Here is a 24,799-nt window from a genome sequence, read left to right on the forward strand (position 1 = left end):
TGCACCCTGTGATTGAACTAGAGAGCGGGAGTTCATCCCACCCTAATAACAAAGTTCTCTTCCCCCAGTATTGCTCAACGGTAGCTGTGGTGGGTAGTCTGGCAGCAGGGTGAGATTTTGGAAGCTGCTTTAAGATAATGGCCGTGCTTAATGTGTAACTTTCCTATCCCCCCAGTAGTCACTGGAATGGACCTTGGTCCATTTGTCTGCTGCTGACAGGATAACTGTGGGACAGAGTTCTAGTGTTCCCAGCTGTCTAGGCGGAAGTCTGCAATAAATGTAATGCTGGTGTGACCTCTGGCTTCCCTGCCTAATTAACTGCCTTCACTAACAGGAGTAAGATGGCCACCATTCACGCCACGCTCTTAACAGGTGAGTTGCCCAACCTCTGCATCGGCTTTCTGTGTGTCAACAAAAATGCCTTGGCGTGGGGGACTGCCAGGGAGGTGGTGTTGTTGGAGTGGAGCTGCCGTTCCATGTAAACGAACAGGAGCGCGACAGCGACGGACAGCAGGGAGCTAACTAAGTATAGCTTATTTTTTTACAGCCCACCAGGAACCTTTTTTGTTAACGTCGGACAAACCCTTAAAACTTCTCTTATTGCTTCCCCACATCTCCCCCTTTTATTGTACCCCTCCAACAGCTCCCCTCTTATTGTGCCCCCACTCGGTAGTTTCCCTTCATATTGTAATCCCAAGCTGCTCCCCTAGGACTAACTAAGAGAGGCTGGGCCCCATAGCAGACTTCTGAATGGGGCCCCCTTCACCAGACAGTCTTCTTATCCCAGGAAGGGGTTAAAGATACATATCTGTCCCAGTAACTGCAGACCACTGTAGACGGCATTGGCACTAGAGATGAGAGATCTCTAGGCCTGCTGTCTCCTCCCCTGAATTTTCTCGCCTGAGTTCCTCAGCTCATCTGTGTACTGTAGAAGATTTCATTGTTATATAGATATTATGATATACAATGTGCAGAATAATGTGTATATAATGGTGGACATTTGCCATTCTTTCGGGTGCCGGGGCCCCCTTAGACTGCGGGCCCCATAGCAGTCGCTATGGCTGCTACCACTGTTGTTACACTTCTGGTTGGGAGGTGTCACACAAACTCCTATCCTGCCATCTGACCCGCATTGCTCTAAAACGTCTTATTTGTAACGTGCTGTGTAATATGATTGCACTATATATAAACAAATATTAATTACTATAATATAAGTAAAATTATATCCTTTATTTTAGAAGCCTATAAGGTCTGCAGGTAACAACATCATGTGGTTCACTCTCCGGAAAGTTTTCAGGCAGTATAAACTTGCAGTAAAAAAAAAAACTTTTTAAATTCATTCTTTATTACGAAATATCTAGACTATATAAACAGAATAAAGAATAAGACAACTATTAGTGTCGTGGTTGTGAGCGTTTGTTAATAAAGTTGCTTTGAAAAACAAAAGGTGCGCTGAGGAGAGACAGCGAGCCCGTTCTGATTGGCCGGCTCTGCGGTCACGTGAGCGCAGGGTTACTAGGAGACCGAAGGATGCGACCGGCGGCAGGTTGTTTCCAGGGAGCCCCGCCCACCTGTAGAGTAGAGTATAACAGTGTGGGCCCCGCCCCGCTCCGCACACACAGCAGCAGCAGGTGACGGCGGTAAGATGTCTCTGGCCGTGCAGTCACAGACCTGGTTCCCCACACACGTCCAGGTCACCGTCCTACAAGCCAAAGCCCTGAGGTCAAAGGGTAAAGCGGGCACCAATGACGCGTACGCCATCATCCAGCTGGGCAAGGAGAAGTACTCCACCACTGTGGCCGAGAAGAGCTCGGCGCCGGTATGGAAGGAGGAGGCCAGCTTCGAGGTGCCGCTCCTGCACAACAACAACCAGGAGCGCTGCACCGTGCGCATCATCGTCATGCACCGGGCCCTGGTGGGCATGGACAAGTTCCTGGGGCAGCTGGACCTCAACCTATGGGAGCTGCACCAGACCAAGAACCGCAGGAAGGTCCAGTAAGTATCACACTCTGTGCTAGAGAGCAACTCTTATTCTCGGGAGACTTGCTAAAAGTTTTAAACTTTGATCTGATTGGTTGTTTTGATCACCTCCACCATATATGCTATTGATTCCTATGTGCAGGTCTTGCTGGTATTCAGTGCTTCCCCTGGTGATGAGCGCCCCCATCCCCTTAAATAGACCCTATCATTTTATTACTTGCTGTACAAATAAAAGTTTCCTAGCAGAGGGTCGTAGTCTTGTTTTGGAGAGGACACCCACTTTAAGGATTTGATCAAACCTGTGCAGTTTCTGAAAATAGACTTCTACCTTTGTCACCTAAAATGTTGTGGGATTCCAACCTAGAAATAGTGCGCTCAATGCTGATGGGAGACCACCAGATGTTTGGGTTTTGTGCTTGGTGGGCAGCTTTCACTGCTGATCCTCGGCCTTCGGTGCTGGAGGTCATCCTCTTGGTGATCAGGCAGAAGGGGTGGGCTGTCCATTGCCAGGGGGTGATCCTCGGCCATCGGTGCTGAAGGTCATCCTCTTGGTGATCAGGCAGAAGGGGTGGGCTGTCCATTGGCAGGGGGTGATCCTCGGCCATCGGTGCTGAAGGTCATCCTCTTGGTGATCAGGCAGAAGGGGTGGGCTGTCCATTGCCAGGTGGGTGGGTGGGTGGTAGAGTTTATGTTGTTAAAGCAAGTTGCCTACAAAGTGTCTTTCAAGTTTGCTCCTAGTACTTTCCAACGATCCAATTTCTTAGTTCTAGTATTTTCCGACTGGTTTCAGATTTTTTTTGAAATATTTACAGTTCTGGATATAATTAGGTCGGATCATCGCACTGTAAGAAAACATGTAACGTGTGCACAGCTCACTGACTATCAGTGAGTCAGTTGCTGTAAGTCCGAGTGCTGTCAGATATAGACCAAGATATCATTCATGGGCAAGAGACCTAAGACTTTCATGCAGTCCAGATAGTCACACAGAAAATCGGTGTGTAATTAAAGGAAATCTATAAACAAAATGAAGCATGATAAACCTAGGGACACTTACTCATCCCTGTGACTGTGGTACACTTCTTATATTTGTTATCCGTTGCCTCCTTCCTTCTAAAATCTAATTTCAAAATTCTGCTAGTGAGCCAGAAGGATTCAGAGGGGTGTTACCTGTAGCTTTACAGGCCGTTACACTGTCTCTCCTGCTCCCTCAGCACTTCCTCCTCCCTCGTCCTTCGGTAATCTCACACAATGGGAAGGGGAAGGGTACCTGCACATTAAGTGTTTGAAAATGCAGCAAAGAGGGGCTCTAGTAACACCCATTCTGACTCATTAGCATATTTAAGTTGAATTTAGAAGGAAGATGCTATGAATAAAGTAAGTGTCCCTGGTTTATCATGATGGGATTTATGGTAGATTTCCTTTTAATGCAGATTTTTGCTATTGTGTGTAGTCGGCCTTATTGCAGGTTTTTTGTGAATTTTATGGCGTGGTTGTTTTTTTCATGGAATAATCTCATTAATAATTCACATAAACCTATAAGAAGCTGACTCCTCAGTGAGTCTTCACAGGACGATGCTCCAGGTCCCGGCTTGTCATGAATGAGTTGGGTGTGACTGTGCGCATTCTGCAGATTGATGAGGAAATGTCAAACCCCAAAAACCTGAAGGCTGTAAACACTTTCCATACACCGGTGGCAAGACTCTGCTCTGGAGGTGGCACGTTGGCATCTGTCTGCTGACGTCCATACCCTGACTGCAATTAGACATTTATTATTTGGCACAAATTTCCCGTAGTTTATTTCCCCAAGGATCCTAGTGGTGTCATAAACCAAAGGTGCTAAAATGATGGCAATAAGATGCAGTGTTATCATGCAGATAGTACTGGTAACCAGCAGCAGTGTCATACTGGGATTGTGTCACCTTTCTATGCCCGTCACATGTAACCTGACACTACGCCAGCACATGAGCTCACAGTTTCTGCGTATTGTATGCGCACAGTGTAGAGAAGACGTGATCCGAGGTGTTACTCAGCTTTATCTAAGACATTGCACACAACATACCTGACTTATCAAGAGAATGTTATCTCTCAAGTGCAGCTTTTACAGGAAAGTTGAGTTGTCCAGCTGCATACTTTTGGTTGCATAAGCTGCTTTAAACGCCGTAAAATATGAAAAGGAATAATATTTACCTTGCTAGTTCTGTGCCATTACCTTCCAGGTCCCCTTATGGAGTCACAAAATCATATGTGACCGCTGCAGTTAAGTACGGGGTAATGGGGTGACCCAGTGATGTCACTACAGTGGCCAGGGGAAGGGAATCGGGCCATTGCCATAGGATCTGCAGGGGATGGCCGCCAGGTTCATAGAGGGCAGAGAGGGATCTGGGCATTGGCATAGGATGTGCAGGGGATAGCTGCCAGGGTCATAGAGAGCAGAGAGGGATCTGGGCATTGGCATAGGATGTGCAGGGGATAGCTGCCAGGGTCATAGAGAGCAGAGAGGGATCTGGGCATTGGCATAGGATGTGCAGGGGATAGCTGCCAGGGTCATAGAGAGCAGAGAGGGATCTGGGCATTGGCATAGGATGTGCAGGGGATAGCTGCCAGGGTCATAGAGAGCAGAGAGGGATCTGGGCATTGGCATAGGATGTGCAGGGGATAGCTGCCAGGGTCATAGAGAGCAGAGAGGGATCTGGGCATTGGCATAGGATGTGCAGGGGATAGCTGCCAGGGTCATAGAGAGCAGAGAGGGATCTAGGCATAGAATGTGCAGGGGATGGCCGCCAGGGTCATAGAGAGCAGAGAGGGATCTAGGCATTGGCATAGGATGTGCAGGGGATAGCTGCCAGGGTCATAGAGAGCAGAGAGGGATCTGGGCATTGGCGTAGGATGTGCAGGAGATGGCAGCCAGGGTCATAGAGAGCAGAGAGGGATCTGGGCATTGGCATAGGATGTGCAGGGGATAGCTGCCAGGGTCATAGAGAGCAGAGAGGGATCTGGGCATTGGCGTAGGATGTGCAGGAGATGGCAGCCAGGGTCATGCAGAGCAGAGAGGGATCTGGGCATTGGCATAGGATGTGCAGGGGATAGCTGCCAGGGTCATAGAGAGCAGAGAGGGATCTGGGCATAGGATGTGCAGGGGATGGCTGCCAGGGTCATAGAGAGCAGAGAGGGATCTGGGCATTGGCATAGGATGTGCAGGGGATGGCTGCCAGGGTCATAGAGAGCAGAGAGGGATCTGGGCATAGGATGTGCAGGGGATGGCTGCCAGGGTCATAGAGAGCAGAGAGGGATCTGGGCATAGAATGTGCAGGGGATAGCTGCCAGGGTCATAGAGTATAGAGGGATCTGGGCATTGGCATAGGGGGTACACGGGATGGTAAAGTGAGTGCCATGAATTCTAAGCATTTGGCAAAAAAGAGACTTCTTTATCAGTAGTTGATCCCGTGCGGGCGGGCATTGGTGTTATTGGCACCAGGACAGACTTGTTTGAGGGCTGCTCAGATGATTCATGCGCTAGTCTGTAGGAGTTTCCCCTGTGTGGTTTCAATGAGACGGGGGAAAATCTAGTTTTAGAACCAGGACGTGCTGTGTGTTTTTCTAGCTTTTATGTTGCTCTTTGTGGCCTTGGGTGAATTATTTTGGTTTCTGTTGACTCAATAAAATGAGAAGAAATCACAACTCTGTGTCAACAAACAATAGAAGATCAATACTGTGTATTTACTGAGGCTTCCTGTTCCCTGTAATGTGGTTAATGTATAATTTCAATGTGCCATGTGCAGGGGGGCACGTGCCTGCTGTGGTGTATATTAGATGGGGGAGAGGCTAAAGTCACATCGGATATTCGGCTCCTCTGTACAGGAACGTGAAGTTACTTCTAATCCTGAGCTAGAGTTACCTGAGGGGAGATGAGCCATATGACAGGTGCAGAGGGGTAACCCAAGCAGAGCATTATTTAATCATAGGTGTAAGGAGATAACATTCAGAAGATGCACATGTCCATGTCTGAGACCTCTTCTCACTGTAATAACTTTCTAAGCTGCAAAGTGTTTGAATCCAACGTATTCATGCTTGCTGTCAGTGAATGGAACTATGCTTATGTTTAGCAAGGATAAAACTGTCCTTGGTATGACCTGGCAGGTATGTGGCTTGATAAAAGAAGCTGCAGCTGAAGTATCCTACCTCCATGTCTGACACCTTTCTTTTTGTAAGGATAGAAGCTGGGGGTGCATGGATGGTGCCGTCAACCTTGGCATTGCACTTGTGCATGTTGACCACAAAATCCTATCACTGATGGGGGCGGACAACTGTTTGAAGTGGTTACGACTCATGTTTTTTGTAATGTGTGTAGATGAGCTGACCCAATGGTTGGGTTTGGCTATCTGATCCAGACCTATTGCTGGATTGGCAGGTAAACAGCCATGGGTATGATCAGCCACCGTACCATGAACTACCCAGTACATAGGTCCCCTGAAACGGCTGTGGGAGTGTCAGAGCGCTGCCATCTTGGAACTGATGACATATGTACGGTCTGATTCACACTGGCATATCCATTGCACATTGCTACTGTTTTGTTTCCGTGTTCCTTGCATTTTTTTTTTTTTGGTCTGCATCCGTTCTTGTATACGTCCATTATGCTTCCGTTGTTCAGGTGGTGTTTTTTTTGTGGTCCTATACATTTCTATTGCCATCCATGATCTGAATGTGTTAAATAAATAAGACAAGTATTAAAAAGATTTTCACGGACAATGGATCAGTGGAAAATAACTGAAATCTGAAAACGCCTATTGAAAAGAATGGCTCAACAAGAGAAAACCAATGCCAGTGTGAAAGCGCCCTTAGGATAAGTGATCAGTATTTATTTTATGGAATATCCCTTGAATATCTAGTGTTCTGGTAAGTGCCTTGGCAAATACTACGGATCCTTTCACAATAGTCTGCAGTCATTTGCACATAAATGATCTGGTAATGAACCTGGAGGACTGCAACAAACTGGTTTTCCTCCGATCATTTCCTGAAACAACTTCTTGGACCCCCCCCTTCCCCATCAGCTTCCAGTTTATGATATTGCTGCCCATGTACCGGACTTCCATGGTCCAGTTACTTCATTAGGACATTGTATAAACCAGTTTTTGTTTGCTGCCCAGACACATGGCAGACACTTGAAGTTTATTGAACAAAATGTTCCAAAGCAAGTACAGGCTTAATCTGCTCTGAAAGGGCCACTTGTTAGGAGAGCGGCGTATAATCCAGATAAGGCGTGTGTGGTGCCTATTACTATCTGACAATGCCCAGGATGTGCTGCCCTACAGCTATATATAGGTATATTTCCTGTAAGATCCATTACATGTCTTCATGTGCTAAATGTATTGTCACGTACTCTACTATATTGTGTATAGGGTTTACTAAATCTTGTAATTATCCTTAAAGGAAATCTACAATCAAATTCAATTATGATAAACCACTGCTGGTTTACTGTGGTAATCTTCTTATATTTGTTATCCATGGCCTCTTTCCGTCTAAAATCAACTTTGAACAATATGCTAATTATAATAAGCTTCACAGGATTTAAAATATGCTAATGAGTCAGAAGCTCTCTGAGGGGCATTACCAAAGCCCCTCTATGCTGTTGCTTCAGACTGTTACACTTATCCCTACTACTGTGTGAGATTTCACCAGGAAGAGGGGGAGTGCTGAGGGTGAGACAGTGTAACAGCCTGTGAAACTGCTGCACAGAGGGCCTCTTGTAACACAACTAGGAACCTTTCCGAGAAAACCCATGGTGAGATGGGACAATAGGCTTGAGCTTACAACCCTTGGGGATCAATAACAGGATAGAAGTGGTTAAAAAAGAAACTTTGAGGTTCAATTTTCAGTTTAAAAGTTCACACATCCTCCATGGCACAGGCTATAGGAACCTGTCACAAGCTAAAAATGACATTCCTGGTGACAGGTTTGGAGGTGCAGTGTGCGGATATTGGGGATTATGGTTCCCCCGGTGGCAGCCATTGGTTGAGGGTGTTCCTAGGTCTCATAGACCTTAGATTATGAGCAGGTCAGTATGTAAGAGGTGGCACGCTGTGGGATGGTATTGGGGTAGGAGAGCAGGCGGTCATCCATCACATGGCGTGATGTTATTGTATAGGACAGGATGATCAGCGGCGCCGGCTTATCTATAAATATCATTAAAAAGTATTTCCACAGTAAAGACATGATGTCCGTATCTAAGTATAGAGGAAACACCCGGCAGAAACATTTGTGACATAACCGTAGTGCTGTAATATTTATTCCGGGGACAGGCGTGTCGGGTTATAGATGTGCGCTGAATAGGTCTGCGTTCACACCTTCTTGTTTAGTGAGCTATAATAAGGCGCTTGGTAACAGCAGTGGGTGCTACCACAGGTGGGTGTCCTTCCTACGCAGGTAACAGGTTGGAGCACATTCCTCTCTGTCCTGACATCACGTCTTTGTGCTGGCTGCTCTTGTATATCCTGCCCGCTGCTTCTGCCCACGGGGTTTCTTTGACTTTTTCCATTTACTTCATTTTCTTAGAAAGGTCAGATCGGAAATTGCTCTGGAGGCACGCCAACAGAAATGGCCCCATTATAAAGTGTTAGACAGGGCGGTGGTGACCTTCAGTCATGGTATAGGTCTCTTATTTATAGTCATGGCGGTGTATCTTGTGATTGGCCAACTCTACCACCTCCAACTCCATACCCAATATGGTGGTCAGAATAAAGCACTAGTGGCCATGCCTGGGCAAAGCTCTGTACTCTGGGGTCATCCATGGAATCCACTTCTTCATGTTCATCAGTGCTTCATTTACAGGGAGGACACTTGGATATTTTGCTATTGCTATTCTGTTTCTACCCCAAACCTGCAGCACGTACACGGTTTGTAATCGTTAGAAAGTCCCTTTAAGCAGCAGAACAATGGATCCTTTTACATCTTATCTGTTAGTGGGGGGTTGGACGGCCCCATACACTGGCTCATTGTGTCACGTCATGTGTATGGTCCTGATTAGGAACCAGTTACACCACATGGAAAGCTGGGTTTTTGCTCTAGTAGCCAGTCTATAGAAATATCCTTACAGCCGCTTTGGCTGTCACTTCTGAAAAGTGTACATGACAGGTGCTCGTTCGCTTTGTGTCATAATCTCCATGTATTGGTTTTTCTACTTCTTTACTAACTACCTATGGACCTGTAGCTCTAGCAATTTTCTGACCTTTGTAGACAGATTTTTGGACACGGCCTGGAGGTTGGATGTTGTTTTCCAGTAAGCGGCTTATCTTGCCTCTGACTCCATGAACTCCGATGTTTGGTTCCAGGCACCTCCCAGACATTCCTAGCAGACTCCATCCATAGCTTGTACAATAACAAGCCTGGCATGTGCTTAATCCTCCTCTCCAGAGGCTCTGGAAAACCACAGGATATATGTACACATATCTTTATATAGCGCCATCATATTCTGCAGCGCTGTACAGATCACGGGGGACATGTACAAATAAAACCAGACTTTACTGAGTAATAAAGTGGTCAGATGAAACAATAGAGCTAGAGATAAGGGAAATGCTCACAAGAAATTATGTGGTCACTTAGGTGGATTTCTTAGCAGCATAGATGGTAGTGGTGCAGATTTTATTAAAAAGTGACCTTTGCTACTAACCCTAAGCCATATGAGGTCTAGTAGTGGCACAGATGTCCTGCTCCGCTCTGGACGCTTCTCTATACAGATGAGTGCAGCCAGTCAGCGGATTTCTGGTCACTACAATCTGTGGAGCTCACAGTTATCACATTTATTACTGAACCGCTCAGACTTTGTGCTCATTTCATGACGTCTTTTGTAATGAAAGGTTCACAAACTTTTAATCTAACTTTTATTTAGTTTACAGCACTAGTCCAGCTTTCACATAGCTGTGGTTTGTTACAGTGTGTCAGTATCAGACTACTATCGGACTATCAGAAAACTTGCAGAGAAGCGCTGAAATAATCAGTTTATTGTGCTAGAAGAGGGCTGTGTATAGGGCAGGGGAATGGGCCGGTGTGGGGCAGGAACACCCAGCGCTGGCCCACATCACCACCTAGATATAAGATTGTACTGCAATGTCTATGACCGTGCAGCCATCGGATATCTGGAGCCTTCTGATGTATCTGACACGGCAGAGATTTATATTATACGCTGGTGTATGAAGCGCCAGAGCATTATAAATTCCCCCCAATTGGTGTACCCTCTTGGTGTTTCTAAGCACGTGAGAAACCTCCAGAGCAGATGTTCCTGTGCAGTACTCCCCCATGTAAATACAGTCTAGGTATAATTATTGTATGTGTATGGCCAGCTTATAGGGGTTTATAGGTTTTACAACTTATGTCCAGGCTGCTGGGTTAGTGTAGAAAAACTAAAGACGAACTGGTTCCAGCGCTGGCCATCCAGTCCCTTGGTGCCAATCACTATCCTCAGCGGTAATATGGTGTGTGAGGATAGTGAATATCTCAGCGGTCACATACACATAACATCACTTCTAATGACCCTAAACCAGACACTGCCCACTAGAGCTTACAATCTATGAAATGTAGTGGTCACATAGATGGATTTCATAGTATAATGCAAACGGCGTAGATAGTAGTCGTAGAATGTATGAAGACTTTTACAAAATTGCACAGATTTTATTAAAAAGTGAAGTCTGCTACTAACCCTAAAATAAATATGTGCGGGAATATGGACAGGGCTGTGTAGGGTAAAGTGGTCACACGGATGCCAGATGCCAGAGCCTGCAAATTTATTATTGAACGTTCTTAGGCTTTTACCGCAATTCCCAACAGTGATTCACCCACTGCGGGCCTACGATAAACCCCCCTCGTAGTCTGCTACAAAGATACAATTCTCCTTATCTTGTACTTGCCTGTGATCTTGTGCATAGTGCTTGTGACCTTGTACATAGTGCTTGTAACATTACAGTAGACGCTATATATTCCTTGACCAGAGCTATATTTAATATGTATTAATAAGGTGTGTTTGATTACACATGCCATGTGCACATACACTTGGTAGACATCTTGTACTTTCTTAGGGCTTCAGCAGCATGTGACTGGTCTGACCACTCCTAAGGTGGTGATAAGTGGCAATAAGTCAGCCAGACCTGCAAGGCACAGTCTCCAATATACTAAATGGGCTGGATGCTACATGGATATTAATGCCCCAGATTCTCCAGACATATCATCATATACATATGACTATATATAATGGCATCACTGCACCTCATTACCATGTAAGCAGAACTTGGCGTCCTCGTTGCTTTAACTAAGCCGGATTATTCTTCATCCCATTGTCACCACGGTCATTATCCTCCGCGATCATTCAGCAATGGCGAGAGATGAGGAACAGATTTCATACAGTGAATATGACAGAAGCGACAATCCCTGTATATTAGGACAGACTGAAGCTGCAATACCAGAATCCACCTATAGATGAAAGGGGCGCAGTCTAAGCATTACTCAGTTCCCAGAGTGAGGGATGATTACGTTGTGTTAGTGGAGGACAGAAATCTTGCCTTGAACCCCCCCTGTAGGCAGCATCGGTGCATTACACATTCATTGCAGCATCGGCACATACCTATCAGTGGGTGGGGTGATGACGGAGAGCGGATTATTTTTAGTTGTGGTTGTTGTGTTGTCGTTTTGGGTGTGACATTATAGACTTCATACATGAGATATTACTCATCACATTACTCTATTTATATACCATCCTGTGACTGTAGTGAGTGTATACGGCTGGTATGACGCTAATATCACAATGCTCATATCGCAGGCCTTCCCATCACCTCATGTGTCCCCCATTGGGTAGCAGTCATTAAAATCTAGTAGGTTCTGGAGTATTCGGGATAAACATTGGGGGATTTGATCTCAGGCGCGGACAGCATGATGTCCTTTTTATTATAAAGTAGTTTATGGATGGGATGTGGATTGTGCCCCCCTATCCTATGCTCAGTATGTCCTGAGGAGGGCGCTATAAGATGCTGAGGACGTCATTTCTCGGAACGTTTCAGCGCGTCAGCTGTTTTTAGAAGAATTTTATTTGCTTTCCTTTAAGCCTCCTACGTCTGACACGTACATCTGCCTGCAATGTGAAAATCCCATATAATCAGTCTAAGGTCTCAGGCACGTCGTGTCATCTCATTCTAGAGTCACGTTCATTTTTCTCATCAGTGTAATGGACTGGTAGGCTGGAAACTTCTTTCCTATCCATACAATAAGGAAAAAATGGCAAATTATTTTGCGTTCGATCGCTGGAATTGTCTGTGACAAAGTCCACCTCCTTTTGACCTCTGTTTCAGATGGACAAACTGAGGGGATAGACTCCTAGTCACTAATGACGATCCTCAGGATAGGGGCCAGTGGTCGGAGGACCCGGCTTAGGTCTTGCATTCCTTGCTCCCTGGTTCTTCATGACTGCACATCTCATTTCTGGACATAATTAATTTCTCCATTCCTTCTTTTTGAAGCTCTGCTTAGAAGAAACTTTAGAAAAGCCTATAGCTGGGGGCGGTCAGGAGCTGCAGGGGGCAGTGATTGGCATACACCGGGTAAAGTGACCCTCCACGCTGCACATGGGGTCTGCATAGAAGTGGAATGTCCTTACATAATACACTAAGGGGGAGGGTGACCGCTTGAAGGGAACATGTTGTTTAGGGACTAAACAATGTTCTCATTCTCCAAAGCTTTCAAAGTGACCCGCTTATCGTGTTAGTCTCTATGTTTGCAGAAACAATGGCAATGGTCGGTGTTGACACTACATGACGGCTCAGGAAGGTGACCCGGATAGGTGTTGTAATGAGTTCTATATATAATGATATATAATTATAACATGTCCTAGATACGGCCACACAAAGGGTCTTAGTGTGTAATCCTCACAAATAGATTGCCAACTATCCATTTTGTATAGGATCCTTGCTTCCCATCTCTCTCCTCTCTCAAGTTTGCATTTGTTGGGTCACAGGGGGACCTAGTAAAATGTAGACTGTAGAAGTTCCTCACAATGGTCAGTGACGCTTCTCACCCAATGTGAGCGGCGGAGATATCAGCAAGGAATATATTATTATTGTATCCCATTCTTTTAGTAATTTTATCTGTACAAACCCTTTAAGGTTCATTAGTCTCTTTACAGTGACTATTCTGTAACTTAATCATGCCCTTCTTTTGTAGATGGTATCCGCTGAAGTCAAAGCCTGGAAAGAAGGAGAAAGACCGTGGTCAGATTGAAGTTGAAGTAGAGTTTAAAAGGAACAATATGACCGCCAGCATGTTTGACCTGTCCATGAAAGAAAAGTCTCGCTCCCCTTTCGGGAAGATTAAGGACAAACTGAAAGGAAAGCGTTCGGATGGACTGCCGGATACGGCTTCAGCCATTGTTCCCAGCATGAATCAGTATAGTGACGACAGTGACGGTGAAATGCCCGAGGGAGAGAAGAAGAAATCCAAGCTGAAGAACTTATTCTCCAAACCCGGACTAAAGAAAAATTCTATGTCTCAGTCCATGTCTGTCTTGCCTACTCTTCCTCCATCTCCGTCTCAAAGAACCGTGCTGAAGCCTGGGGACTTCTCATCCGAGTTCAACCAAGCGTCTGGATCTCCAGTGTCTGAGAGTGAGTAGTGGTATTAGTGGCTCCACTAAATTCTGTTATCTATAAAATAAAATATATTTTGGTTTTAGTAAGGGTCACATCTGTATGGTAAATTTTCTGTGTGAATATAGCATACTTGCAAAAAGATGTGAAACAAGCAGGGAATGTGATGTGATTTTTAGTTCTGAAGCCTATTGAATTAAAATATATATTAATTGATGTGGTTTTTTTCTTCTCTGATTAACAGGACGGTTTCCACATTTTCCTACAATTATGACGCACAAAAGAACGGCAAGTGCAGACACCAAGCAGTTGAGCCAAGTCGCCTCAGGAAACAAAAAAGAGGGACTCTCCTTCTTCACCGGCCTGAGGTCCAAGAACGATCCCATCACACGTTCCAATTTGTGCATTAATGGAAACCACGTGTACATGGAAGAGACAGAACCCAAAAGTGACAGTCCAAAGGACAATTCTCTGACCAACTCTCCACAGGTCATGCGCAGAAATCCTATGTATTCGTCCGCTGACAATCTGTCATATAAGGTAAATAAGGAAACATCCGGCGCTTCTAGTAGCGTTCTTGACAAAGGCCTGAGCTCCTCCAGTTCTAGCTCATCCCTCAAATCTGTCGAATTGGCTAAACCTGAAAGTTCCCAGGCTGAAGAGACCAAGTACAAAGGTCCAGTTGTCTCTTCTGATCTCCCGAAAGAGCCCAAGGAAACTAAAAAGCCCGAAAGTAAGAAGTCCTCCTTACTGTCCCTAGTCACTGGGAGGAAAGACACCCCCAAGACCTCTGATGCTGAGCACTTTAATAACCTGCCTCTAAAGAAGGAAGAACCGAAAACCATTGCACAGCCTGCCGATACCCAAACCAAAAAGCATTCATACAACCCATTTGAGGAAGACCTTGAAGAGGAGAAGAAACCCGAGGCTTTTTCTTCAGAGAGAAATGCAAAAACCTCCGCTGTCAAACCAAGGTCAGTTCCTGTAATTTATGGGTGTTTGATGTTTACCAAAGTTTTCTCTCAGATGTTAATGAGCTAATGAAGTGCAGTCTCAGGGCTGTTGGTCAGTCCATGATTTGTGGACTGTGTCCCATTTCATGGAGCCCCCCCGCCCCCATTTATAATGGTAGCCGGTGTACGGTTTTGGACAATTTTTCACCTAAACTTGTGACTTTTGGTGAATTTGTGTCCCTTTTCCAAAATGTAAGGGGATGTGGCCCAACAGACTCCATGTATTGTAAGCCGCAAAGAGTTATAGATTATTATTAAAAGCTGTAGATTTATCATTCAGCTTACACCCCTTTAGGCTTCAGTCAACAAGCAATTCAATAGGAAGGGGGAGAGTCTTGTCCCAATAGCTGGTACGTTTTAAATTCAACCCATAAGTGATCAGGACAGACACCACTCGGTTCCCATTTAATCGCGGTTTAAGGCGCATTTCAACGGGAACGTGTGACTGTAGCCTTAATGATTTCTGTAAGACGCTCTCCAGCCCAGGGGGCATCAAGCACCCGCACTATATGGGACTGGTTGTGTGTGAACAGCTGCTGTGATGACTTATTTCTTGTTAGATTATTATTATCTGGTCAGGCGTGCACTGGTAATACAGCAGCGGAGCGGCCTCTGTAATGGGAGAGAAGTCTGTTCTTTCCAGGTGTTTGCTGTTAATCATTGACACAGGTATGAGGTCACTGGGAGGAAGGCCAAGCCATAAGGAAGCGGCTGCTGGTTCTACTGGTTTCTGTTAACCCTTTGTTTGGACGGTAGGCATTGTGCAGGGACTAGGTATGAGACTTTCATATCTATGCGATGAGCCTTGCATTACATGTGACTAAGTAGAATATCAAAACCTTGTACATCACATTTATGAATCTGAGATGTATGAGATTTCTGATCTAGTTGTCAGACAATCGCCGCTCATCTAAGCACTGATGTCTGACAACTATACAGCCACCTCTGCATTCATTCATGCCCTGGATAAGGTGTCTGGCTGCTTTTATGTCCCTAATTCAGCCAATTATTGACCATAGTGTTACATGTCAGACATTCCAATGGGAGACTAAACTTGTATTCACTCTTACAAAGGTGCCCCCTTCTATTCGCTTTATGTGCCCTAATGGAGAAAATACAAGTGGGGACTGATATCTCCCATAGATTACGTCCAGTCCCAGGAGAAAGTATTTGAAAGTAACTTGTTGAAAGGCAGAAGGATACTGGTGGATCCCCTATAACCTCATTCTTTACCTATAGCTAGAATACAAGTTCAGCAATAATTTTAGGGGTTTCCCATAAGTAAAATGAAGAAATATATAGTTTATAAATATCAATTGGCAAGCGATTTCAGGGCACTTATATATAATGTCCGTAAAAGTGCTATGTATTATAGTAGGTGATGTCCCGTACTTGTTTTGTAAGCATAGAGTTGTGTAACTGTTTCATAACACTTTTATTACCGAACCCAATTATCTCTTGTCTATTCATTATGATACATAGGGAACCTGGGACGAGGGGGAAACACTGGGACCAGAAAAATTCTAGATATATGCTAAGCATATCAAGGGAATGTCACGTAATCAGGATTACTAACTTTATTATTGAACGTTTTCCAATAGCCCTAGTTAGTAGGATCTGAAAAATGAGACCTCCTTGATGCATGTGAATGGGGATGAAATTTAGGAGCAGTATCTGCTCCAAAATCCTATCCTTATGTATGGGCACTAATGGTACAGTCTTCTTTTGCAATGACTATTACACAGATGAAAGAACAGTATAAAAAAAATAAATAAAATAAGACCATACAGAGTACCAGCATTCCTAGGGAACAATGGGAGTTAGGGCCAGTCTATGAGGACAGGACATTGGACAGGAAGACTAGTGTAGCACAATTCCTTTGAAAATGGATGGACACTGACGAATACCACAGTGGTGTTCATCATACGTTTTTTACCTGCTTGGGGTTCTGTATTTTATTTTGGTTGTGGTCACTCTGGCCTTGTATGAGCCATGATATGACTGGCAACATACACGGAGGATGGCAGATGGTAAGGTAGTTACTAGTTGGGTAGATAATTGGGTTTGTCCATGAAAATTGACTCCATTCAATTGCCTTACATATGCATTTTTATAGAGATGTATTATTGGTATCTGCGAGTCGACTGACCTGCAGATTTATTTTTGTATTCTGTCCTCTTTACAGACAGGACGTGTCTTCAGAGGCTGAAACCAAAGCCAAGCTCTCTTCTTCATCTGCCTCTGGTATTTCTTTCCTCGCTGCTTCTTTCTATGGTGGGCAGGGCACTCCTGACGCTGATTTGCATAATTCAAGTAGCATATCCCAGAGCCCTTACAGATCTCATTCTTCCCCTCCAACAAGTCCGACATTAAGTGAGGGAACTAAGGGGTCAACATCTGAGCCTGAAAAGTCTTCATTGCCCCTGTTCTGGAGATCAGGCACAAGTTCCACCAAACAGTCTGAGGTGAACATTGTAGCCCCTTTTGCAGAAAAAAATAAACCAAAAAAGACCTATGTGAAGTCTCTTCTTGACCAACTCAAGGGCAAGTCAACGAACACGGAGAAGGAAAATGTGGTTGATGCAGATTTAGTGAGAGGATTTCCTGTACTTTCTGAGTCCTCATCGTTTTATGAAGAACCTCAATCCCCAGCAGAGAATAAGTCTGGGATCAGTGACTTTGATAAAAGTCAAGATGATGAGGTATTTGTTCCACACGATGATGATAAAGACTTGATACTTCATGAAACAAAAGAAAAAACAAGTGACGCCATGAAAGAAGTGCCAAAACCAACCCCAAGAGTGCAGTCTAAGAAAGAATCTGAAGATGAGAAACCAGTGCCTCCAAAGCCAGCCCCCAGAACCACAAAACTTAACAAAACTCCAGATCCGGTGGCTGATGCAACTAATATTCAGCCTCCTCAACCCAAGGAAAGATTGTCATCTGACAGCGTCATGGAAAAGGCCTCTCGTGCTGGTGCCTCACCCATGGACAGTCCAGCTCACTCCGGACAGAATCTGTCCAACATGAAAATGACCACTAATCTGATTGATGACTATAGTTACAGGTTAGATGAGCTTCCCGTCATTCCAGAAAATCCAGAAGGGACCTCAGATGATGAGCAGCTAGATGTCAAAGATGACAGGGTGGAAAGTAGCCTGCGTTTCTCGGTAAAGACGAACAGCGTCTCCGATGATGACCAGGTCAAGAAGGATGTTTTGGAGAAGCCTTCAGCTGACCATAATAAGGACCTGGCTTACAAACCAACCTCTAATAAAGATCATTCTGATATTGAAGTAAACATTAAGACGAGTGATTCCACCCACCAAACTTCACCTGAAACTGTCTCCTCTCAAACCTTTCCTAGCTCTTCCCCTCCTATTTCTATTCCAAGCGATAAACCTAGCGTAGAGTCACCGGCAGTCCCAACCATTGACGTTTCTGATAAAGTGGAAGGCTCTGGCAAGAGGAAGCTGCTGCGGGCATGGGTTTCACCCTCTGAAACACATCCGATCCCCACAGTGCAGAGCGGTGGAACTGTGTCTTCTCGACAAAGGTGAGAAAACGCTGCTTTCCTTCCTTCTTCTGGTTAATTTTTATTTAATTCTCCCGTCACACAATGCTTGCAGATCTGCAATTCTACAATTGGCCAATCAAAAATTTTAAATATGCAATTAAAAAAAAATAATTAATACTCTGTTTAATAGAAACCTACACTGGAGATTCAGAGAGAAGTTACTAGAAAATTTGGTGCAAATTTTCAGTTTCATTGAATGCTCCTTTTCTGTATTGCCTATGGAGTATCAGGATGGTGGCACTCATGCTTCATCAACTCTCCATGTCCTGCACCTCATGTGGTGGTAGGCCAGAAAGGGGGGCCTGGTCCTCAATATTACTGATCTTGGAGGGGGGGGGCAGTGACCTAATATTTATCACATATCATTAGAAGATAAATGATAGTGGGGGAAACCCCTTTAATGACTAGTATGTAATTGTGGGACATTGTAATTTTAATTGTATCATAAAATTGCATCCCTAACACCCAATGGGAATCTGCATGTTTAGCCCTCTAAAGGGGTATTCCCATAAATGTCTGATAGACGAGAGTCTAAGTATCTATCAGACATTCCTGGCACATTATCTGCGTTATTCATGCGTTAGGCAGGAATACCCCTTGTAATAAAATATTTCTATTTGTGTAATTACTGTATTGATTCGATCACCATATTGCATCTGGGTAAGTGGAATGTATATATTCCTATGTACAATATATGAGTATGTACAGTTTTGCACATCAGAAAGAATTTGGGGTGGCAGGACGTAGCGTATTGAAGTTTTTCTATTGCTTTGATAAAATTTGTGGATGAGAACTTCTTAAACTCTGTGTAAGATGAAGAACTTGAAATGCCGGTGATAATCCTCTTCACACACTGTATATCACCTCTCAGTGTATGAATAGACTGATGGTATTCTGTAAGTATCGGGGGTGCAAGGCAATGGTGTGTCATTTATTTACAGGGTTAGGAGTCCTCCTCTGTGGGTATATAGATGAGACCCGCTCAAAAAAATCCATCCCCTCCCATACAGCCTCCGCTAATTATTATCAATCATTATGTTAGATGCAAATATGCTGCAATAATAACCCAGTAGAAGAATGGGCCTTCCAGTTTATTAACCTAATTTTTATTTTTTATTTTAATATATACAATATTTTTTGTATAAACTTTTATTAACATTTTATAGATTTTTTAAATTGAATATTATTGTAATAAAGATGGTAATTATTATTACTCAAATTTGTTCTCTCCAACTCCCAGAAGGGACGGTGTATGTGGAAGCATGTAGTGAATAGTATGGTTCAATGATCTAAATGATGGTTATCCCCAAGTAGAACAGCTGGGGGGCATAACCTCACATCTGCATCTATTACTATAGAGTATGATATGTTGTATAAGCATATTAATAATTGACCATAATCCCCCCGTTGATCAGTCATAACCCGCCGATGCAGTGACATGAATGAAGTCCTTGTGTGATTTGCATGTGTTTTCCATCCAGGGTTGTGCAGGTGCAGGATGATATCTGACCTCTATATATTGGTTTTCTCTTTGATGGTCTATTGATAAGAGTCATTTGATCCACACAGAACCTTGTAATGGCAAATCATAGATGAGATGTATTATTTCATATTGATGCAGTAAAATCCCAGCCCCATAAATACAGGAGAAAGCTCTGTAACTCCCCCTAGTAAAGTTGAAAAGTTGCTTCTTATCCAGGATTTCATTCCACTCTGCGCTCCATAAATCTGCAAAAAATGTGAACAATTTTTAAGAAATGAGATCTGCCGGGTGAGTGGCCTGACCATGTGTGGGAGCGAGGGAGTAACATATTACTATGAGCAGGCAGAGGAGGGACCAATTTACTGTGATTTATAGGACCTCCACCCACTTTACTGTGTTTTCTCTCAGATGAGTACATTTAACCATCAAGTCCTTATCTAATCGATGCTGGCTGAAGCTTTAAAGGGGTTGCCCTGCTTGGAATATTTATCCCAAATTCTACATCTGACTTCTGGAACCCTTCGAAATCCCCAAAATCTGTTCCCACAAGTGTCCCTGAGTGTCTATATGGATGCACCCCAGCACTTCATTCACTTTTATGGGACAGCTACTTCCAACAATCTTGTAGAAATAAATGGATCCCGGTCAAACCGGAACTAGTACATCTGTCACTTACCAGCCCCCATTATTGTGATCACTGGGGGGGGGGGGTGTCCCATACCATAAGCTATAAGTCTCTGCAGTGCATGGGGGGTGGGGGGGGGGGGGAATAAGCATTAACCCATTAATGACTGACGTTCCCAGATGTCACAGTGGTTAAGCGATTGACAGTGGTGTAACTTAAATCTCATGGGCCCTGGTGTGAAGTCTGTGCCAGGCCCCTGACTATAATGTATGGTACTAGTCTTCCCATATGGGAAAGTGCCACCTTAGGGGCCCCCTGAGCCTCTTGGGGCCCAGTTGCGACCGCAACCTCTGCACCCCCTCAAGTTACGCCCCTGGCGACTGAGATTTCATCTTAAAGCTCTATCTATCTATTTTTTTTTTTTTTTTTCTCCCATTGACAAAGTCTTGTTCTGTAACTGAAGGGTTAAGCCTCTGTGCAGTGAGGAACCTATTTGTATGAGCAGCTCCGTGCGTTTTATATACCACATGCGGTTTTGTGGCCATGAGGAATAATTCTCCTTGTGTCCTTTTTGTCTTTACAGAACAAATCCAGTGAAACCAATGAACACGCAGAACAAAAATGTCTCCAGCTTCCCTCAGCCGATCAAAAGTCATGAGAACGTCTACAACATCAAGGTGAGGAACCCAAATATTACTGAGGAGTGGAGTGAAGGGGGGGGGGGGGTTAGACACTTCCTGATGTTTCTGCAGAACATAAGGATGTGTTCGGATGCAGTATCCCATATCTAGGGGCATTGGCTGCACTGCCTTGGGATGTCTCAATCCTACGGTAACTTTGAGGGACCTACAGGAGCTCATCCAGCACCCAGTGTGCCCGGCTACATCCCTCTCATTGCACGGTCTTTGCTTAGCGCCTCCAGTCTTTATTAGATCGTCCTAGCATGTGACTTCTCATTTCCTTCATCCGCATAGTCCTAAGCAGTGACAATTGAATAATCTTTCCTAATTGATCATTAAATTACTGACTCTCCTCTCATTCATTACATTTTCCCTCAGTTATGAGATCAACCTCATCATGGCTCAGGCTTCTTATTACATTGGGACGTACATATTTCTGTGAAATCTCTGACCCCTTTCCGTGCCTGACCACACACAATAAGCCGCTCAACACTGAACACTCACGGATGGGCTGCAGACGGTTACACTGAGTAGATGAGGGTTATAGGAAAGTGTTAGGCTGACATAATGTATAAAAGTTTTAGATGTTGAGACATTGCTGTGATCTCCAGTATGGCCACAAGTTCTACATCTGTCCTGTATGAATGAGTTTGCACATGTCCAATTCCATTCAAGTTTTATAATACTGCTGGAGATGGCGATGTACAACGCTGCTGTCTCTGGCAGTGCCATGGAAATAATTACAGTGATATAATTAGTCCACTGTAATTATTCTGTATATAAAAGATAACAGTAACTTATGGGAAAATCTCTTTTAAAGAGAACCCGTCAGAAGCTTTTGGACCCTAAAGGCACCCACATGGGCTGCTGGCTTAGTGTCCCAGTCTTAGCAGGCTATTGCTATGGTTTAGTGTCTCACCAGCCATTGATGGGTTTACAAAACCTTCATGGTGTTCCTTGTGTCTTGAATACCTTTCTTAACCAGTCTCCTCATTCCATTGTTAGAAATACGACCCGTCAGACCCGGCCGCGGCCTTTGCTCAGCTGACGCACGATGAGCTCATCCAGCTGGTATTAAAGCAGAGAGAGACCATCAGCAAGAAGGACGCACAGGTACGAGAGCTGGAGGACTACATCGACAACCTGCTGGTGCGGGTCATGGAGGAAACCCCCAACATCCTGAGGAGCGGGACCAAGAAGATCGGAAGGATCTAACCTCTTATAGGACTTATACACTGAACTGTACTCCTCAGCATAGAGTATGGGAATGGACTGAGCTGGTTGTAGCGTAGAAGGATCGTACTTAAAGGGGATATACACGTCATTCCTATAACCTCTACAGTGTCCATGTTTTAGGGCTGCTATATGGACACTGTTTCCCACCTCTGCTGAAGTAATCGGGTGACAGCAATAATATAGGTGCATTTAAAGGGGCAGTGGGCACCTCAATTTAGCTGCACTTAACCCTTCCCCCCTCTTCCAGTCTCCTAAAAAAACTATTACTGAGATGGTGTGAGACTGTTGAATGACTTGATATGCTCTTCCTCTACCGTGGTACCAGGATATGAGAACGGTCTCTGAGTGTGAATTGATGTGTGGATATTCTATGGGGGAGATTTACCAGAGTTAGTCTTGGCACAGAACTGTTCTAGCTGCTCATGGCAACCAATCAGAGCTTAGTTTTCCTTTTCCCACTGCTGTTTATAAAATGAAAGCTGAGCTCTGATTGGTTTCCATGGGCAACTGGAACAGTTTTACCTCGGACACTTCTGATGATTCTCCCCCTGTATGTGTATTTTATATATATGTGCCTTGTGAATAAGAAGTCTATCCTTTTCTATTCCCTGCCTCATAGCACAGAGATGTATAAGATGTTCTATATATTTCTATTCCAATATCGATATTTTTATCTAGAAAACAAATGTATTTTCTTCCGATGAACAAATTTTTCTACTGACGTGCACTAAAGTGAGGGGGGGGGAGAGAGGGAGCGCCATAGAGCGAGGACAATCCGCGCTGTAACTTTATTAGACTGTTACAGAGCTTTAGCGCTGAGTAGGAAGGTGATCTTTGGTTTCCTGTGGCAGCGGATGAGAATAATGGCTTCATTCAGGCTAAGAAGGAATAAAAGATTCTATTTATGTGACAATGTATTACTAGGAAGGATCTAGTCACTGTGAAGACTGGTGCGCATGTGTGAACTGTGACGATATAGCAAGTGGTCGCCGATGCAGTGAATCTGGCGTCATTGGGAGATGAAAGATATCAGTTTTGTTTTTTTTCATTATAATTTGATAGGATCTAATACAGTAAAATTATTTTACCCATCTGCCGATACAAGGTGCACCTCACTAATGTATAGAATATAAAGATGCCAATGTATATGCTGGCAGTCCCCAACTTACAGGCGGAGCTCTGTGACCTCTGGTGAAGATCCGTGGATGCTGGTAATTATCTGAACTGTAGTCCCCGGTTGCAATGATCAGCTTTAAGGCCTATTGCTTACGAGTGAGTGTGATGCGATTTACGATTTCCGGGCCCAAACACTTAAAAGCGGAAGTCGAGCATATTGGTTTAGTTCCGGTCTCTAAGTGTTCAGGCCGAACATTCGGGCAAGCTTATCGTGAGCGTGATTAGCCTGGCGGACATACGTTTGCCCCGATGAAGAGGAGGAGGGGTGACCCCTCCCCTCTCCATAGACATGCAAGCCACCGTAACACTGGGTGTGAATACAGCCTTAGTCCTTGTTTGAGAATCCAAAAGCAACAGGGACCAACTGGGGTTACACTTGCTAAATATAGCTGTTCCTACTTACATACAACAAGCCTTCAGAACCAATCCTGTACATAACCCAGAGGATGGCCTGTATACGGCAGAGCAGCTAGTCCTGTCTGTCATGGCAGCTGCGTTTTTTTCAGATAGTCCAAAGCGAACGTTTTGAAGTCTTCTGCGGCTCCAATATCAAGGGGGTGTCTGAATGTCGGGGGTCACTTAGAGGGTTCCCCTCTTCAGGACCCCAGGAATGTGATTTTTATGTGCCTTTTTAAATAGGTTTTTCCAAGACCTTTACTCTGGATTGCAGGAGATCAGACTCTTGATACTCTAGCCAATCCGCTTATGACATGACATGTTTTTAAGTGCACATAGCTCTGGCCTATGTGTCCAGCACAGATGGTACAAGAAGCAGTGTAGCTGGTAAGCCAAGGAGATGTTATATTGATTGTCTCATTGCCGCCACCCCTTCAGTCGCTGGATTGGTGCTCGCACTGATCCGATATTGATAGGTCATCAAGAGAAACTGTCTAGGTGCCTCACCTTACACTTCTGGCAAAATCCTATACAAAGTGCCTTCTGAAACGCAAAACTAGATATTATTATCTAAAGTTAGTCAAACATTATCTGTGCCTGTAGACTTTTTACATCTGTCTTAAAGGGGCGGTCTTGGGCATTGATTTGATATTCCTATCATTATCCTCACTTCTATATAAGCACAGCCCATCACATTAAGTGCCTGACTACTACTCAAGGCCTTTCCTGAATACTCCAGCTGCTCCTAAGAGGTGGATCTGCTCAGCCTCTGGATGAAAAGGACTGCAGTGTCTCTACTTGATAAGTACCGGTACATTAAGACAGATAATACAGAACCGTGTGGGTCTATTCCTGATTTCAAGTGGCTTCCATATTTGCCCAGCACCTGTTGGCCTACTCTAGCAGCACTTTATGAAGTATATACTGATATTATAAGCTGGGATATTTTATTTTTTTTCTTTTTGTAGTGATTATGTATTTATAAAATGAATAAATATGGATTTTAAACTTGAAA

General features: G+C 44.3%; 1 protein-coding gene across 1 annotated transcript; it reads left to right on the forward strand.

Annotated features, from left to right (window-relative positions):
- Positions 1-1,514: 1,514 nt before the first annotated feature.
- On the forward strand, positions 1,515-24,799 carry RAB11FIP1 (RAB11 family interacting protein 1). Its single transcript, XM_072148802.1, has 6 exons — positions 1,515-1,995; positions 13,177-13,616; positions 13,843-14,572; positions 16,797-18,167; positions 20,880-20,973; positions 21,982-24,799. The coding sequence occupies exons 1-6, from the start codon at positions 1,646-1,648 to the stop codon at positions 22,189-22,191; spliced, it is 3,195 nt and encodes a 1,064-aa protein (XP_072004903.1). The 5' UTR covers positions 1,515-1,645; the 3' UTR covers positions 22,192-24,799.

This window comes from Engystomops pustulosus, chromosome 4 (genome assembly GCF_040894005.1).
Source record: "Engystomops pustulosus chromosome 4, aEngPut4.maternal, whole genome shotgun sequence".
NCBI classification, from domain to species: Eukaryota; Metazoa; Chordata; class Amphibia; order Anura; family Leptodactylidae; genus Engystomops; species Engystomops pustulosus.